Source organism: Mauremys mutica, chromosome 20 (assembly GCF_020497125.1).
Source record: "Mauremys mutica isolate MM-2020 ecotype Southern chromosome 20, ASM2049712v1, whole genome shotgun sequence".
NCBI lineage: Eukaryota > Metazoa > Chordata > Testudines > Geoemydidae > Mauremys > Mauremys mutica.
The window spans coordinates 21,354,968-21,374,324 of record NC_059091.1 but is presented as its reverse complement, the minus strand read 5'-3'; the positions used below and the strand labels follow the sequence as shown (position 1 = coordinate 21,374,324).

General features: G+C 50.0%; 1 protein-coding gene across 1 annotated transcript in view; it reads right to left on the bottom strand.

Moving 5' to 3' along the window:
- The window catches only part of LOC123353424 (venom factor-like), a 78,046-nt gene that overhangs the window by 13,111 nt on the left and 45,578 nt on the right, over positions 1-19,357 (bottom strand). Inside the window, exons 23-31 of the mRNA XM_044994489.1 lie at positions 14,564-14,650; positions 13,643-13,846; positions 11,599-11,674; positions 10,021-10,180; positions 8,477-8,572; positions 5,193-5,343; positions 3,555-3,718; positions 1,799-1,957; positions 459-609 (exon numbers count right to left, since the gene is read on the bottom strand). Coding sequence (XP_044850424.1) covers positions 459-609; positions 1,799-1,957; positions 3,555-3,718; positions 5,193-5,343; positions 8,477-8,572; positions 10,021-10,180; positions 11,599-11,674; positions 13,643-13,846; positions 14,564-14,650 — 1,248 coding nt within the window. The remainder of the gene's footprint in view (positions 1-458; positions 610-1,798; positions 1,958-3,554; positions 3,719-5,192; positions 5,344-8,476; positions 8,573-10,020; positions 10,181-11,598; positions 11,675-13,642; positions 13,847-14,563; positions 14,651-19,357) is intronic.

Sequence of the window (19,357 nt, the reverse complement as noted above, 5' to 3'; positions counted from 1 at the left end):
TGTCCCATGCTGATTTCACACCCATGCTGTTTGGAAATGTGTGCCCTGGAAGTTTGGGTCTGTAACCAGACATCCTGGCATGGGCTCATCTCTGCTTTAGAGGGAGACAATACCCAGAGTAGCTGGCCTGTGTTCCCATCCACATCTGATGCTCCAACTATGCTGCTAACAAGTGCCAGGATGAGAGAAGGCAGCATCTGCTCCCTCATCTAGAAGGACCCTGCATTGGTTGCAACTTAGAACATGTAGCAGCTGGAAATATTATTTAGTGCCTGCCCTATGGGTATAATTTTGTAGGACTTGGGAACTGGGAGAGTTTGAAGAAGCTTCACAAAAATACTTTCCAAAGTTAAGAATGTGACTCGAGAGGTGGTGGTTGGTTGGTGTAAATCCGCTGCTGTCCATGATCTGAGGATTGACAGCAAGCTTCAGAAGAGAAAAGACAGGCGGTTACTTACCACCCCGGGCTTCTTCAACCGATACCCTCAGGTCAAACTTCTTACACTGAGATTCATCCTCCCGTAGCTTTGCGTTATAAATTATCATTACTGTTACTGTTGCTTGTCCAGTTCCTTCTGCCTTCACAGTGAAGTCTTCGTTCCATTTGAGCTGTAAAATTAATCCAAGGTTAATTTTCTTTTGTACTTTATTAGTATTATTATTATTTAAAGACAGGGGAAATGAAGCTAATGAAGAAAATGAAGCTGGTGAGATTGACAGTCACTCACCCGGAGGGGCTGGGGGGACTCTGCAGAGACAATAGCATGAAGGAGCAAAAAGGTTACTTACCAGACAGTAACTCTTTGATCTCCAGATAGCAACCCATCCCCTCCTACTTCTGGATTCAGCTCAAAACCACACACTCCAGGTCACTAACCCTGGAACAATTTACCTCGGGATGTGTGAGGCAAACCCCACCCAGCCCAGGGCTGCTCACTCAGCTGCGGTGACTCATGCCTCCAATGGAGCCTGCAGTGACTATCCCTGGTCAGGGTCCAGGCCAGATGACCCCCAGGCACAAGTATTTCACTGTCCCCATCAGAGCTGAGAGTTACTCTGCACAACAGCACTAGTCGGCCAGGGACCTTCCTCCGGCCTTGCAGTGTTACAGACTCCCCAGGCTTCTGACCTGCCCTTGATCCAGTTCCTGTTCCTGCCCCAGCCATGCCCGAGCCTTGTTCCAGCCCACTTCAGCCTCCTCTGTGCCCTGCTCTGACCTTGCTCCAGTCCCGCTCCAGCCTGCATCCGCCTCCTGGCCCCCCAGGCCCTCGGACTGATTCCAACCTGGCTTTGACCATTGGCCTGCATCCGAACTCTGATTTCAATCCTGATTTGGCTTGTCTGTGGATTCTGACCCACGGTCTGTCCCCAGACCCTGATTTCAGCATTGCCCTTGGCCCAGTACAGCCAGCTCCAACCACCAGCTCCAACCACCAGGCCTGACTGCCTAGAACCTAGGGCCTGACAGGATGTGGTGGATTCTCCATCACTTCAAGTCTTTACGTCAAGACTGGATATCTACCTAAGAGATATCTCACAGCTCAGCTAGAAGTTATGGACTTGATGCCGAAATTAGTAGGTGAGGCTCTGGCCTGTGTCATGCCGAAGGTCAGACGATGATCATAATGGTCCCTTCTGGTCTTAAAAATCTGAGTCAAAAGTGTGGATGCATGTGGATCTGGTGCCGGGAATATGAATTCCCCTCCCTTTCCCAAAACGGTTTGGATAGGAGGTTCTAGTCAAATCCCCTCTCTCTATAATCAGTGATCTGTACTAATCACCCAGAGAAGCACGATACCTCTGCTGTTCTGGCCACTAGAGCGTCTTCATTTGAGATTCTGTACTTTATAGGCCTAGAATGATGTGTCAGGAAAATAGAAACGATCAAATTCAGCTCCTTGTGTAGGGGGATGTCTATCTGGTACTGCGCAAGAGCCTGGAACACCATGATGGTCGCCTAGAACACCAGGAAAAAGACAGGAGAGTTACACCTTATTGTCCTATTGCGCTGAACATCTGACAGCTTTTAAATAGACTCTTAAGGAAGAGGAACCAAAAATACAATGAAAGAAAACACCAAGGGTCCACTGGGTGTCACGCAGGCAAAGGGTTATATAATAATATTACCTGGTTCCTCTGTAATGTGTTTCATCAGTAGATCTCCAAGCACTTTACAAAGCAGTACAAGATCTTTATTCCCATGTTGCAGATGGGGAAACGGAGGCACAGAGCAGGGAAGTAACTTTCCCAGGGTCACCCAGGAAGCCAGTGGCCAAGCCAGGACTAGAACCCATGGTCAATAAATATATTGTGCATGGTTAATTAGCTTCCCTTCGCTCCTAGCTATTAACAGGGGCCAATTGTCAGCTGGACAGAGCACAGCAAGATAGTGGCTCCTTCCATGTATATGTAACCCACACACATCCAGAGGGTGTGGTGCTCTGTCCCCTCTAGTGGCACTGAGACCACTTAGAGAGATTAATGAGTTTGATCCCACCCACCGACAACTGAGGTCTATCGGTATTACAAGTGAGGGCTTGTCTGGGACTCAAATGTGGGACCTCTTGCTAAATGCATGAGCCTCTCCTGCATGAGCTAAAAGCCATGTGGCCCTTAGCTAAGTCTGTAGCAGACACATTAATCTCTCTCTCTAAGTGGTCTCGGTGCCACTACAGGGAACATAGCACCATACCCAGGAGGTGTGTAGGTTACATCTATAGAGACATCTATGCCACACAAAGAACAATGGTAGGGATAGAACACATGGCCTGTGACTCAGAAATACAGACCACTCCCAACCAAGCTTGTAGCATCATTTTAGGTAGAGAAAAGACAAGACTCAGTAGCAAGGAAAGTAAAGGGGCTTCTCTACTGAGGCTGCTGGACACAGACAGACCCTATAGTTCCTAGTGGCCCCCGTACTCCAGGGAAGGGAGGGATATCTGAGGACACTCCATTTTTATTTAGCTGTCACTAGCAGTAGGGCTTTTATCCTCTCCAGTAGGTTGTGTAAGCACAGTTTAATAAAAAATCCAAAAAACATAACCTTACAGTTCTACTTAGAGGTGGATAAAACACAAATTGATTCAGATTAGTCATGATCCACCATGGCTTTGTCATTTGGACTCAGTCCGTTGGTCCTGCACACCCGGTACCCTCTCTCCAGACCAATGGCCAAAAAACAACAAATGCTAGAATGAGTCCAGATGCGTGTGTGTTTTTGCCCATGGGAAGAGAAGGCCCATTGACTCCCCGGGAAAACTCACTATCTTAAAGAGAAGCATGTGCTCACACCCATCACCTTGGCAGGATGGAGCCTCTAGTGAGAAGATTCAGTCATGCTCCTGTGCTGGTCTCAGCCTTAGGTTAACAATGGCAAAGACCTGATAGGTCACGTTGCCCATCTCCCAGGCAATGCAGGATTGTTCTCTACTGGGCATTCTCCAGGGCTTTCTACAATGACTCAAGTGATCGAAATCCCATCCCTTCTGATGGGAGACCTGCCCACAAAACAGTCTTGGAAGGATATGCGGGACTATAAGGATCATACTCACTTGGGTAGATCCATAGCCCCCTCCATAGTAGTTCTGCTCTCTCAGCCATCTGACTATGGGACCAGCCAACTCATACTTCTTCATTTTCAGCAAGGCCAGCAAGGCGTACGAGGTGCCCTCAATGTTGAAGGTGTGGGCGTTTGGCTCTTCCCAGCGATTTCCCCCTAAGCAGCAGCAAAGAAGGCGAGCTAAAGGACTCTCCCCAAGGACATCCACTTATTCTGAGCAGATCTGACTAGACCATACCATCACCTGACTCCTTCCCCAACTTTCTGCATGGAGAATCGGTAAGTTGAACTGATTGTTGCCCCTTTTAGGGGTGAGCAGCTACCCAATATTTGGGGTCTTGGGAGGATTGTTTCAATTAGGATGAGGAATTGGTGATAGGCCTCTGGTACGTTCTCTGGTGTAAACCTGATTGCTTACGAAAATGCACAGAAAGTCCCGTTTTCCCTGAGCTTGAGAGAAACCAACAGCAGGCAACTTCCTTGCTGAGAAACCCCCAAGTCTGCCTCTGAAGTGAGTTCTAGGCCCAACAAGCAATGTCTCTCTGCTTGTTTCATAACACTTCTCCAGGCTTTCAGCTGGTTTCTGCCTCTAACACACAGGGTGCAAAACCAACATGCTAGCCTCTGAGTTTGCCGTCAGGGAAACCTCTCAGCCCACATGCCTGAGCTCTTGACCTGCGGTGTGCCTTGGGTAGTCCCTACATTGTTTTTAGCTGTATCTACTACAGAAAGAGTCTTGATTGTTCCTTCCACTGAGTCTGAAAGAGTGCCTGGCACACCCATTAACTTGAACAAGGGTCTGGTCTACACTTAAAACTTAGATCGTGATAGCTGTGTTACTCAGGGCATGTGAAACATCTGCACATACACCCACTTCCGGAGTGCTATAGCTATGTCAAACTAATGCCTTGTGCAGACACAGCTAAGTCAATGGAAAAATGCTTCAGTTGATCTAGCTACCGTTGATCATGGTGGTGGAGTTCCTACAGAGATGGAAAACCCCTTCCATCGGTGCAGTCTGCGTCTACAATAGGGGGTGATACCGGGATAGCTGCAGCACCATAGCTTTGCCGCTCTAGTCCCTGCATTGTAGACATGGCCAAGGTCTGTGACTGTTTTGGGAATCAATGACCACCTGGTACCTTTCAACACAATATTGTTATATCTAGACCACAGCTTTGTCCTGCCCTGTTTTAACTATCCGAAACAATGGGGCAAACTCCATTTTCTTTGCGGGTAATATTATTCTATATCCTTTGCTCAGTTTCATCTAGTTACATCCTCTTGAGCCACCGTTTTCTCTCTTTTTCTCTTTGGGGTTTACATCTTTTAGATATACGTACAGAGCTCTCAGATTCCTCCTGAGGTCAAGTAATACCATACATCTCTGCCACATCCAGATCTCAGACACATTGGTGTAAATCTGGAATAAGTCCACTCAACCCAGGAGAGTTACTCTGGATTTATACCCAGTCTGATCAATCTCAAATCTGGCTAAAAGGAACAAATCTATGCCCATTATTCATTCCTCATAAATTAATCCCTCTTCAACCTCCTTTGCTTCTCTTCCCTGAACCCCATCCTGACTTGGCCACATCTTTCCAGTACTTGATAAGACGCACTCATTTACCTGTCGAAGCTCTCATGAGCGTCTTCTCAGTGTCCAGTGTCCCCACCATGGCTAAGGCATAGGACACAAGAGCCACAGTGTACGGTCTGGTTAGAGACTGGTACCTTTGGGCTAAGTAGTCAGCGGCTTTGCTGATGCTGCCTTCCAAACTCTAGGAGGTGACAAAGAAAACAGAAGAAAATCAAACTCATTGGTTAGGCTGAGGTTTCGGGTAGTGTTAATGCCGAGGAGGGGTGCAGGATTGAACATGGGACCTCTGGAGCTAAATGCATGAGCCTCTACTGCATGAACTAAAAGCCTGAAGGCTCTAGAGCAGACTCATTAAGCTCTCTCTACGTGGTCTCAGTGCCACTAGATGGGACAGAACACCACACCAGGAGGTGTGTGGGTTACATTAACACATTACGAATTCAAGTGGCTTCCAGCTTTATTTAATTTCACAGTGAATTTTGTGCTGGTGAAAGACAGAGGAGGCTGAAGACATGGAAGTGAGATATTTGAGGGCAGCGAAAGGGGACATTTCTGGGCCACATGCAGAATGTCAGCAGGAGTGAGACCAATGTCTGTGGCAGGACCGGCCCTAGCCCAAATGGCACCTCAGAGTGTCTTTGGCGTCCCCTCCTCTATTTGTTAAATTTTTGAATACCTTATTTTTTATTGCATTTGTAGCCCATTTCACGACTTCAATGCATGATTAGTATGTATGATTTATCCCTGTTGTACAAGATGATAAATTTGCACGCTAGGAGCTGTAAGTCTGTATTTATTCATGCCATATATAAGCAAATAAAAAGTTTCCTCTAAGCTTATAGAAACAAAGCTTATACATCCAGAACATTCTAGTAGGTTAGTGAAAATGAATCCACATACAGAATACCGGAAACATCAATTGTCCTTTTTGTCTCTAACAACAAAAACAGCACCCTGAGCCCAGCACCACCCCCCAAGTCCAGCACCCGAGGCGGTTTCCTGGATTGCCTGCCCCCAAAATCTGGCCCTGGTCTGTGGTATCAGACAGAAGCTGCAAGAGAGGAGGATGAGGTGATGTGGTGGGCACGTACAAAGAGGGGATGAAGAGAGTCATAGGTGCCGACTCCGTGTGTGCTCTGGGGCTCAAGCACCCATGGAAAAAAAATAGGGGGTGCTCAGCACCCACCAGCCACAGTGGTTCTGCCCCAGTTGGCCGCCGATCAAGCCCCTGGGGCTGGCCGCTGATTAGCAAGCAGCTGTTGGGAGGCGCTTGGGGGAGGGGACGGAGATGAGGGAGCGGCAGGCTGGTGGTGGAGGACTTTGAGAGAGGGGGCGGAGCGGGGGCAGGAAGAGGCGGACCAAAGATGGGGCCTCAGGGGAGGGGGCGGAGTGGGGACAGGGCCTCAGGGCAGAGCAGGGGTGGAGCACCCATTGGGAAAAATAAAACTCAGCACTTGTGAAGGGAATTTTGTTAGGGAGGCGTTTGAGAGAAACGTTTACAGGCAGAAAACAAGAGGATGACCAAGAAAATAGTGGAAAGACAGTGGACAGGAGGACAAAGCGCCTATGGAGAAAATGTAGGACTGGCAAGCCTGAAGAAGAAAGATGGAGGCAATTCTGGAGGATGTCCTCCGTTTAGCCCCACGAATGGTACAGTGGCTGAGCAAGCCTCCCCAGGATGAGAGAGGGTAGTGTCGTCCCCATGTCCCACTCATGCTGGTTTGACCAGGATCCAAGATCTAATAATACAAGCTCTTATATCACACTTTTCCTCAGCACTTTACGAAGGAGGTCAATCTTTTTAGCCCCAAATTACAGAAAAGGAAACTGAGGCACAGAGTAGGAAAGTTATTTGCCTGAGGTCCTTCAGCTGTTGTGGGATGAGAACTCAAGTCCCCTGAAACCTAATCCAGTGCTCTGCCCACTAGGCCCTGCTTCCCTTCCCTACAGATGACTGCCTCTGTCCTCATGCCGTACTGCTACAGCCGCAGTCAGCTGGCTCCCCCTCACTATAAAAGAGAGGGGACAGCCCTGGTGGAGTGAGCCGTAATAGTAGATGGAGGAACCTTCGCGAAGTCATAACAAGTGTAAATACACGTCATGAAAGCTGCCCTGGCTCCTGGACAGCGCTGCAGTGGCATGGCTCCAGCGGGACTGGGACTCGCAGCCCCGCCCCCTTACCATGCGGTTCTGACTCAGTGGGAGGAGTTCAGGCCCTGCTGGAGCCACGCCGCTGCAGCGCTGTCCAGGGCCGCTCCTGATGTGGTGCGCTGAGGCGATGGGGGAAGGCAGATGTGGGGCTGGTGGCCCTGCGGGGCCTTGGGCAAATTGCCCCACTTGCCCCGTCATCTGGGTGGCCCTGGTCAGGAGAGGATGAGGAAGATGCTACCGGCAGGAGTGGTTCCATGGCGGCTTCTGGATTTTCCGGGACTGGTTCGTCCCGAGCCCCAGGTGTAACCTCCACTGGGGGTGGGCTTGGATCTGGGTTTTGCGAGGGATCCTGAGGTGGAGCAGTGCCGAGATGGGGTGCGGTGCCACGACAGAGTGGTACCGCTATGTAGAGCAGTGCTGGTCCGTCAAGCGACGACTGGGGAGTGCAGTCTGAGGTCGATGCGAGCGCTGCTGCGAGGTCACAGATTGGTATCTGAACCTTGAGCAGGACCACGACTTGTTAGCTGATGACCACCTCAAATGGAAACAGCTCCGAGGGTCGGGGCTGAGAGACTGGTGCCGCGAGTCAGACCAGTGCCACGAGTCAGACAGGCACGGGGCATATGTACAGCACCGGGACTCGGACCGGCGCCAGGACTCGGAATGACGCAGAGATCCTGGTCGGTGGGTAGATGGCCCAAACATAGTGGGTTTGCACATGCACACACCTAACTGGATTTGATATCAGCAAGCACTCAAAGAAGAACTCATTGGTCCCAATGAAGGAAAATCACTATATAAATGGGGAGCCATGAAACTTTGGGTTCGTTCTTCCAAGACTTCCCCGGAGCATCATGTTGCAACCGACAGAACCTGGCTCCTACCTACCCGTGATCAACCTAGCTGGCCACTAGATTGATCCGGACTCTGGACTGATAACTATAACATTGACTGGCGGGTCAGTGTGTGTGTGTGGTGTGTGATTGAATGCGTATGTTAATTGTTGTATCTTCAATAAATGTGGCGTATTGCCTTTTCCCCTGAAAAAGATCTCATGTGCTTCTTATAAGCATAACACCATGGGGCGTGGTTCATAGGGGATGGAAAGATGGGAAAACCTGGGTATGAACGTAGAAGTGACTCTACGGTGCAGAGATACTCACGTTGACTTGATCCTTGCAGATGTCCTTGGCCTCTTCCAATGCAATCAGCACAAAAGCCGTTAAAGAGACATCAGGCTCAGCACCCTTGTACCCTCCCTAAAGGGGAGCAAAGGACAGATTTGGGATAAGAAAGTCCCCCGAGTACCATGAAAAGAAAGAATTAATCCCAGGACCTCAGCATAGGAAAGTATAGCAGAACACATGCTTCCTAGAAAGCTACCCAAGAATGGACTCTCAGTCATGGCCAGACCTATCGCTGGGCCACGTTCTGATCTCAGTTACTGTTACTCCTTTATCAGAGTGGAGGAACTCCATCCAAGTCAATAGAGATGCTTCGTATTAAACCAGTGTGAGAGAATTTAGCTCACCAGGCCGGTGCTCAGGTCCTGCCACTAGCTCCCAGGCAGCTTCCCATGCGTTAATGGATCAAGCCCCAGTGACATCAAAAACCAAACTTTGGCCTGTGAAGCACCAAGACAGCTGCACTCTTCTGGGGCAATGCAAGTCACTAAGCCCAGGACGAAGTGCATGAGAGGCGTGGACAAGGCATACTCAGTTGAGGGGAGCTGGCTGGGGAACAATGCCCAGGGGAGATCAGACCAGGCCAGAGCCTAAGCATCTTTAGTAAATGCTGCAAATCTATCCCCTTTGGAGATGTCTTTCAACCATGAGAACAACAGTCATGGCACTAACCCCAACCACTTCTATCTAATAAACCCTGATATAGACACCTCCTAAATCCAGACATGGACACCCCCTGACAGCCCTAAACCCCAGGGGTGCTGGAACAATTTTTATAGTGGGGATGCTGAGAGCCATTGAACCAAACTGTAACCCTGTATATAATGGAAACCACTTCAAGCCAGGGGTTGTTGCAGCACCTCCAGCACCCCTAGTTCCAGCACCTCTGCTAAACCCTGACACCCCTTCAATCCCTAAACCCTAACACTAAGATCCCTAAACCCCACCCTGAGACCCCTAAAATCTAACACTGATGCCTCCTAAATCCTGACACCAACACCCCCTTCTACACCTTAAACCCTGACACTGAAACCCCCAAGCCTTGACACTGACAACCCCTTCTACCCTAAACCCTAACACTGTGACCCCTAAATCCTGACACTGACACCCCCTTTTACCTAATAAACCCTAACACTAACACGCCTAAACCCTGGCACCCCTAATCCCAACCCTGACACCCCTAACTCCAACAATGACCCCACTTTCAGTCCTAAACCCCGAACAACAACAAAACAAAAAATGATCTACCCCCAGCAGAATGTTTACCCCCAAAAAGGGAGAAATGCCAAAGACTCCAGGAAGTCCACTAAGGACTAAATAGATACATTCTGGCCCATTGGGCCTGAATCTCCATTCACTGCTGCCCATGTAACTGCTCCGGGAGAGAGAGGAGATCAGTCTGCGTGAGCACAGACTTTGAGATGTAGCCCAGTAAGACGTCCCTTTGAATTATGAACCAACAAGTTGCTGTGATGATTGAGGTGGGTAGTGACTGGTGTGTAAAAGTCAAAGGAAACACGTACAACCATCTCTCCGCGGATTACGGGGGCATCTTCTTGGAAGACCCCATCCAGTTTCTGCTTTTCCAGGATCAGCCATTTCACTGCCTCGCAGATAACTTTTTTTTCAATGGGCACCAGTTTCTTAGCCATGGCAAAGACCTTCACCACGTACGCCGTCAGCCTGAGGGCAGAATCAATCACATCACGATCACTCCTGCCTTCCCAGAACTGCCCTCAGTGTGAAAGCTGGACCGTCTGCACTCAGGTATCAGTTGAGACATTTTACAGCAGTAAATGGAGTGAGGTTCATGTGGGTCAGTTTATGGTAACCTGAGTGAGCGGGAGCTAGGGAAAATGTCACCACTTGTCCGGAAAGCACATCTACACATTGCTCCCTATTACGGCTGGCTCTACTTGAGATGTGCCGAGCTCTCGCCGCCTGCAGTATGACCCGGATGGTGGGGTTGGGGGCCCGCTGTGGGCAGCTGGCCACTGGGAACTGGACCAGAGAGTCATCAAACTCATCTTCACACAAGCCAGTGAACAGCTGTAAAGATGGTAACGGTTAGTCTGAGCCAGCTACAAACTAGCCAGCTAAAGTGAAAGGACCTGGAGTTCATTACTAAGGCTGCGAGTCTGTCATGGAGGTTGTGGAAGTCATGGATTCCGTGACTTTCCATGGCTTCCACAGCTGCAGCAGCTGGTGTGGCTGGCCCCGGGACCGCCCGAGCATCAGTCCTGGGGACGTCCCTAGGGACCGCCTGAGCAGCAGCAGTGCCAGGGGCCACCCTGGGGGCAGTCTGAGCAGGGTCTGGAGCAGCGGTCCTGGGAGCAGCCCCAGAGGCCGTCGGAGCGCAGTCCCAGGGGCCTTGGAACAGTGGGCAGCCGGATGCAGTCAGACCCTGCCGCCGGAGCAGGAGCCAGCTGTCAGCCCCCGGGAATCCCCCAGCGCTCCAGGGACATCCAGAGCAGCAGCATCAAGAAGACCCCCAGAGCAGCAGCTCCCTGGGGACCCCCAGAGCAGTGGTGCCCTAGGAGCAGCTAAGAATTAGTCAGGGGTGTGACACCCTGATGGGGTATTTCTGGTAAAAGTCATGGACAGGTCATGGGCCATGAATTTTTGTTTATTGCCTGTGGCCTGTCCATGACTTTTACTAAAAATACCCATGACTAAATCTTCGCTTTATTCATTCCCAATCTCTCAAGCCATCCGCTCACCCACACTGACCTGTCACTGAAATCACTGGGGCCACATTTACAAGGTATTTAGGCACCTAAAGATGCAAATAGGTACCCAGCGGGATTTTCCAAAGTGCCTAAGTGAGTTAGGCACCAAACTTCTATTGACTTTCAAAGGGAATTAATCCCCTACTCTGCTTAGGTGCTTTTGTAAATCCTGCCAGGTGCCTGTCTCATCTTTGGGCATCGTTCCATTGCCATCTGTGGGAGTTGGATTGGGTATTTTTTTCCCATTGTGTGTGTTAACCTTTGCCCTTTGGTTTTGGGCTGGAGACTGACTTGCTCTGGCTCACAAATTACATGTGTAGGATCAGGCTAACGCTGAGCAAGAGGGTGCATTAGAAAACCCACTGTCCTCACCAAGTGCTTGATGGCCGGGCGTTGAAAGCAGAGTATGAGAAGTCAGGTTTTTTGTAAGCCATCTGCTGCGTGTAACCTGAAACAGGGAGAGGAAGAAGGAGCTGTGTGATGTCTGGCGAGCGTCTAATGAGGACTTTACATGCATAAGGCAAATGAAGTAAGAGCTGTGACCCCTGCCGCTGCTGTCTGAGCTGTGTGGCTCTCCCTTTTTCTGCAGGTATCTCTCAGGAGGGACACGGCACAACTACTCAAGGGAAGCAAAGGCAGAAAGCTGTCTAGTGGGGAAGTCGATTGGCATGGGCACTGCCCCATTCCTCACCAGCATGAATCCTCCCTTCGGGGTGGGAGTGGGGCCAAGTGATTACAATGTATGGGGACTTGGGAGGCGGGATGCCTGAGTCCTATGCCAGGCTCCAGGAGGGGAGGGTGGGTTAGTGTTTGGAACAAGGTGCTGTGAGTCAGGACTCCTGGGTTCAGTTCTCAGTTCTGTCACTCACTGCGTGATGCAATGTTGGGCAAGTCACTTCTGCCTCAGTTTCCCCATATTGTAAAAGCTTAATGGATGATGGGATGTTTGTAGTTTGGATTCCGTGCCTAATTTAGGCAGCCCACAAGGGGGGCCATGGTGTAGTGACAGAGACACCTGTTCCTTCAGGAGCTAGGCTGAAACCTACCAAGTTCTCTCAATGGTCATGAGCTTCTCTATCCTTCCTCGCTACCAAGTGCCAACCTGACACAGATTTGAACTGTGGGTGAATGGCCTCCACCCCATGACCATCTCATTCCCCACACAACAGCCATAGGCCAGAAATAGTTTAAAACAAATAGGCAGCTGATTTAAAACAAATAAAAGGAAGTATTTCTTCATGCAACGCACAGTCAACCTGTGGAATTCCTTGCCAGAGGATGTTGTGAAGGCCAAGAGCATAACAGGGTTCAAAAAAGAACTAGATAAATTCATGGAGGACAGGTCCATCAATAGCTATGAGCCAGTATGGGCAGGAATGGTGTCCCTAGCCTCTGTTTGCCTGAAGTTGGAAATGAGCGACGGGGGATGGATCTCTTGATGATTGCGTGTTCTGTTCGTTCCCTCTGAGGCGCCTGGCATTGGTCACTGTCGGCAGACAGGATACTGGGCTAGATGGACCTTTGGTCTGACCCAGTAGGGCCATTCTTATGTTCTTATGTTAATGAACAGGAGTCCAAAAGCCCATCAGGACTGAAAACGGAGTTGGGCGTTTGTCTGCATAGGAAGGTCTATTCATAGTTATAATGACTAATGCCGGTGTACACTGGTGGAGGGATATTAAACCTCATGCTTCAGGTCTTAAACCAACCTCTAAAAGGAGACCTAAAGTGGGAGGCAGATTCTCTCTCTATTTTAGGGTCTTATTTGACCCCCATTCCCATAGTATTAGGGTGCTTCACATTCTTCATTGTAACTACCAGGGGCACCGGAACAATGGGGGCCAAGGGGACAAGGTCCCTCCCACTTTTTCCCTGCCTTATGGGTGACTGATGTGGGGGAGAGGAGTGAGTGGCAGAATGGGGGTGGGCAAGACCTTGGAGGGGAAGAATCCTAATGGGGTGGGGCCTTGGGGCAGAGCATGGGTGGGCCCAGCAGGGGAGGAGCTTTGTGGGGAAGGGCAGAGTGGAAGCAGGGCCACGCTCCAGGTGATGGTGGGAATTTGCGGAGCTCCTGCCATCTACCCTCACAACCCCCCTGCCAGCAGGGCACTGAGACTCTCCCTGTTTGCAGAGGGGGAAATGGAGTCACGGAGAGATTAAGTGACTTGCCCAACATCACACCAGGAGTCTGTGGCAGAGCAGGGAACTGAACTGGTATCCCCTGAGCGCCAGGCCAGCTGCCTGATCCCTGGGCTCTCTATCTATTGCCCAATGTGCTTAACGTGAGGTTTCTGAAACATTTGGTACCGGCCATTCTCCGACACAGGCTACTGGGCTAGATGGACCTCGGGGCCAGTCCTGTGTCCCTAACACGAGCCTGAAGAGGGATTTGCTGTCTAGCATGAGAAGTACTTACCTTGCATGATCAACTTGATGGCTTCGGCCCTACGTTCCACCCCAATCCTTTCCCACTGCTCGGTGCTGTCCAGGTAGATGGTGGCGATGACGGGGGCGGTCATGCCGATCATGTTCTCTTCCCCAGAGCCGGACGGCGTCACAATGAGATGCTTCAGGTTGGCCCCGTCAATGGAGTTTTCAGCAATCATTGTCACCAGGTTTCCTGGCCAAGGAAATAATGTTGTGTGAATTAAAGCAGGGACAGCAGGTGCTGGTGGGGACAGAGAGACAGACAGACCTCTCTGCGGGCAGGGGCAGCTCAATCCTGCATGGTACTGAGCACACCGAAACCCCATGAAAGTCAGATCCTATCCCAGCAAAAATTGATCTCGGCCCTGTGTGCTGACAAAGTTCCTACAATGCTCTGAGCATTTCTCACCAAGCCCTCCTAGGTACTTCACTCCAGCTCTGCGGATAGAACCTGGACACTCCCACTCTGAAAGCACCAGCCCTTGCTGGTTGAGCTGAATAGGGACAAAGGAAGGGGTATTATCCACATTTTACAGATGGGGCACTGAAGCACAGACAGGCTAAGTCACCAGGGACATCTGTGGAAGAGCAAGATCTTGAACTCAGGCTTCCGAAATACTAAGCTAGGGCCCAAACCACTAGGCCATCCTGTCCAGTGACATAGGTTGCCCCCTGGGTGCTCCTTATTTCTGTGCACCTGTCTCTCCTGTCAGCACCTTGTTTAGCCACACGCTGACAATGACCTTCCTCTATCTTGGTCATTAATGCTCGATAGTGCACGTAGACAGTTGTAACAGAACCAAGTGGGTAATCAGTCCACCTCCTGCGAGTGTGGCTACCAGAGAAGAATTCATTGCTCCCTTCACTCTGTTTCTAAAGCATAAAACACTTTCAAATCAGAGGCCCTTGCCTTGTATTCTGATTTTGGTCTCCGATTCTGTGTCTGGAACCATGTCATCTATATCTGCCGCTTTCACCTTCACTTCTTGGACTCCCCCTGAAAAGGAAGGACAAGGAAAAGAGACACTGAAATGCCATCCATCCAGCTGGCTGAGCTTTGCTGCTGGTTCTTGAATTATACCCTACAACGCTCATAGAGAGCCCTGCACAGTCCACTGAGGTGCTAGGGAAAAGGGAGGGAGGGGGCAGCTGAGATGGGAATCAGGAAGCTAGGAATACGGGGCAGGCAGAGGAGGCTGCATTTCAGTGGCAGCTGAATTGCTCTGCATTTTGCTGATTCTAGTCTTCTGTGATGAGCCTGATTTTGACCTCCATCTCAGCCAACACTAAACCAATCCCTCTGAAATATCCCACGCACGATCGGATGCCAGGGTAGAATTTTTCAGGGAAGTTTGCTGCAGATCCAGTTAAGGGTTTGGGTTAGATACATGGGCTCCAGAAACAGAAATGCCCTCACTTAGGCCTGATCTACACTACAAGTTTAGGTCAAATTTAGCAGCGTTAAATCGAATTAACTCTGCACCCGTCCACACAACAAAGCCATTTACTTCAACATAAAGGGCTCTTAAAATCGATTTCTGTACTCTTCCATGACGAGGGGAGTAGTGCAGAAATCAACACTGCCAGTTCGAATTAGGGTTAATGTGGATGCAGTTTGACGGTATTGGCCTCCGGGAGCTATCCCACAGTGCACCATTGTGACTGCTCTGGACAGCAATCTGAACTCGGATGCACTAGCCAGGTAGACAGAAAAAGCCCCGCAAACTTTTGAATTTCATATCTTGTTTGTCCAGCGTGGAGAGCTGATCAGCGCAGGTGATCATGCAGAGCTCATCAGCACAGGTAACCATGCAGTCTGAGAATCGAAAAAGAGCTCCAGCATGGACTGTATGGGAGGTACTAGATCTGATCGCTGTAGGGGGAGAAGATTCCGTGCTAGCAGAACTATGTTCCAAGAGACGAAATGCCAAAATATTTGAAAAAATCTCCAAGGGCATGATGGAGAGATGCCACAATAGGGACTCATATCAGCACCGCGTGAAAGTTAAAGAGCTCAGACAAGCATTTCAGAAAACCAAAGAAGCAAACGTAAGGTCCGGGGCAGAGCTGCAGACATGCCACTTCTACGCTGAGCTGCATGCAATTCTAGGGGGGACTGTCACCACTACCCCACCCTTGACTGTGGATTCTGATGAGGGGTTACTCACAGCCATGCCTGAGGATTTTGCGGACGGGGAAGATGAGGAGAAGGAGGAGGACAAGCTTGCGGAGAGCACACATCACACCATTCTCCCCAACAGCCAGGATCTTTTTCTCAGCCTGACTGATGTAGCCTCCCAACCCTCCCAAGGCGGTATCCCAGACCATGAAGCCATAGAAGGGACCTCTGGTGAGTGTACCTTTGTAAATGTAAAACATGGTTTAAAAGCAAGCATTTTTAAATGATTAATTTGCCCTGAGGACTTGGGATGCATTCACAGCCAGTACAGCTACTGGAAAAGTCTGTTAACATGTCTGGGAATGGAGCGGAAATTCTCCAGGGACATCTCCATGAAGCTCTCCTGGAGGTACTCCAAAAGCCTTTCCAGAAGGTTTCTGGGCAGGGCAGCTTTATTCCGTCCTCCATGGTAGGACACTTTACCATGCCATGCTAGTAGCAAGTAATCTGGTATCATTGCATGACAAAGCCTGGCAGCGTATGGTCCCGGTGTTTGCTGGCATTCAAGCAACATCCGTTCTTTATCTCGCTATGTTATCCTCAGGAGAGTGATATCGTTCATGGTAACCTGGTTGAAATATGGGAATTTAATTAAGGGGACAGAGGTGGCCGTTCCTAGTGGGCTGTTTGCCTGTGGCTGAAAAGAAATCCTTCCCTGCAGTTAGCCAAGCCGGGGTGGGGGGAGGGCATTGGCGCCGAGCTGTTCGCGTTTGGCTAGCAGGGATCTTCCCTGATACCAGCCACGTGCTGGCGGGAGAGGTAAAGTGATCATCCCAGAGAATTGGATGGTGGGGGTTAGTTTGGTTTCTGCTGCTGCACGTTAACACGAAAACCGCAGCACTCAACGGGCTTTGCTTGGTATGGGAAAGGAGGGTGTTGCTTTTATGAAGGTTGCAGAAGCCGAAAGACAGTGGCTTACCACGGCCGCATGCAAGCCGAATTCTGTTGCCCGGCTCTGCATCTGTGATCTCTAACACCAAAACCGCAGGCACTCAATATTAATATGCAAAATCTGACCTTGTACCAAAATCACATGTGCTATGTAATGTGAATAGTGTTGTTCACTGTGAAAGAGTATAACCATTGTTCTGTAAAATGTATCTTTTAAAATATTTCTGTCCCTTTTTTCCCTCCCGTAGCTGCAAATTTTTCAAGCCTCCCTCCTCCATCCCGAAGGATACCTCAGATAAGGCGGCAAAAAAACCGCACACGTGACTAAATGTTCTCTGAGATCATGCAGTCGACCGGCAATGAAAGAGCTCATCTGAATGAGTAGAAGGACATGGTATCAAAGTACAGGAAAGATGCCAATGAACATGAGGACAGGAGGGATGAATGTGAGGACAGGAGGGACGCTCGAGATGAGAGGTGGTGGCAGGAAGATCAGAGGTGGCAGCAGGAAGATCAGAGGAGGCAGGATGCAATGCTGGGGCTGCTGTGTGATCAAATGGACCTGCTCTGGCATCTGGGGGAGCTTCAGGAACGGCAGCAGGATCACAGAGTGCCGCTGCAGCCCCTGTATAACCGCCCTCCCCAAGTTCCATAGCCTCCTCACCCAGACATCCAAGAACGTGGGGTCGAGGGGAGGCTCCATGCACCCTGCCACTCCACCCCAGTGGACAGCCCAAGCAAAAGGCTGTCATTCAACAACTTTTGAAGTGGCCTTTTCCTTCCCTCCTATCCTCCTCCCAAACCCCACCCGGGCTACCTTGTCGTTCTCTCCCTATGTTTTTAATCAATTAATAAAGAATACATGATTTTTAAATGATAGTGACTTTATTTCCTTAGAAAGCAAGCTGTGATCGAAGGGGGGAGGGTGGGTTGCTTACAGGGAATGAGTCAATCAAGGGAGTGGGCTTTTATCAAGGAGAACAGAACTTTTACACTGTAGCCTGCCTGGCCAGTAATGAAACTGATTTTCAAAGCTTCTCTGATGCTCAGTGCTTCCTGGTGTGCTCTTCTAATCGCCCTGGTGTCTGGCTGTGCGTAATCAGGGGCCAGGCGATTTGCCTCAACCTCCCATCCTGCCATAAACATCTCCCCCTTACTCTTACAGAGATTGTGGAGCACACAGCAAGCAGCAATAACAATGGGAATACTGGTTTGGCTGAGGTCTGAGTGAGTCAGTAAAGTGCACCAGCGACCCTTTAAACATCCAAATGCACATTCTACCACCATTCTGCACTTGCTCAGCCGGTAGTTGAACAGCTCCTGACTACTGTCCAGGCTGCCTGTGTATGGCTTCCTGAGCCATGGCATTAAGGGGTAGGCTGGGTCCCCGAGGATAACTATAGGCATGTCAACATCCCCAACGGTTATTTTCTGGTCTGGGAAGTAAATCCCTTGCTGCAGCCGTTTAAACAGACCAGTGTTCCTGAAGACGCGAGCGTCATGAACCCTTCCCAGCCATCCCATGTTGATGTTGGTGAAACGTCCCTTGTGATCCACCAGTGCTTGCAGCACCATTGAAAAGTACTCCTTGCAATTTATATACTGGCTACCCTGGTGCTCCGGTGCCAAGATAGGGATATGGGTTCCATCTATCGCCCCACCACAGTTAAGGAATCCCATTGCAGCAAAGCCATTGACTATGACCTGCACATTTCCCTGAGTCACTACCTTTGGTAGCAGCAGCTCAGTGATTGCTTTTGCTACTTGCATCACAGCAGCCCCCACAGTAGATTTGCCCACTCCAAATTGATTCCCGCCTGACTGGCGTTGCAAGCTTCCACAGGGCTATCGCCACTTGCTTCTCAACTGTGAGGGCTGCTCTCATCTTGGTATTCTGGTGCTTGAGGGCAGGGGAAAGCAAGTCACAAAGTTCCATGAAAGTGCCCTTACACGTGCAAAAGTTTCACAGCCACTGGGAATCGTCCCACACCTGCAACACTATGTGGTCCCACCAGTCTGTGCTTGTTTCCTGGGCCCAGAATCCGTGTTCCACAGCTAGAACCTGCCCCAGTAACACCATGATCTCCAAAGTGCCGAGAACCGCGGTTTGAGAGAATTCTATGTCCATGTTCTCATCACTCTCGTCGCCGCGCTGCTGTCGCCACCTCCTCCTCACCTGGTTTTTCAGGTTCTGGTTCAGCATAAACTGCATGATAATGCGCGAGGTGTTTACAATGTTCATGACTGCTGTCTTGAGCTGAGCAGGCTCCAAGATTGCCATGGTATGGTGTCTGAACAGTTCACCCAGGAAAAAAGGCGCGAAACGGTTGTCTGCCATTGCTTTCATGGAGGGAAGGAGGGAGTGAGAGGGGGCCCTGATGACAAGTACTCAGAACCACCCGCGACAATGTTTTTTCCTCATCAGGCAATCAGATCTCAACCCAGAATTCCAATGGGCAGGGGAGACTGCAGGAACTATGGGATAGCTACCCACAGTGCAACACTCCGGACGTCGACCCTAGCCTTGGTACATGGACGCACACCACCGAATTAATGTGTTTAGTGTGGCTGCATGCACTCAACTTTATACAATCTGTTGCCAAAAATAGAATTTTGTAAAATCAGAGTAATCAT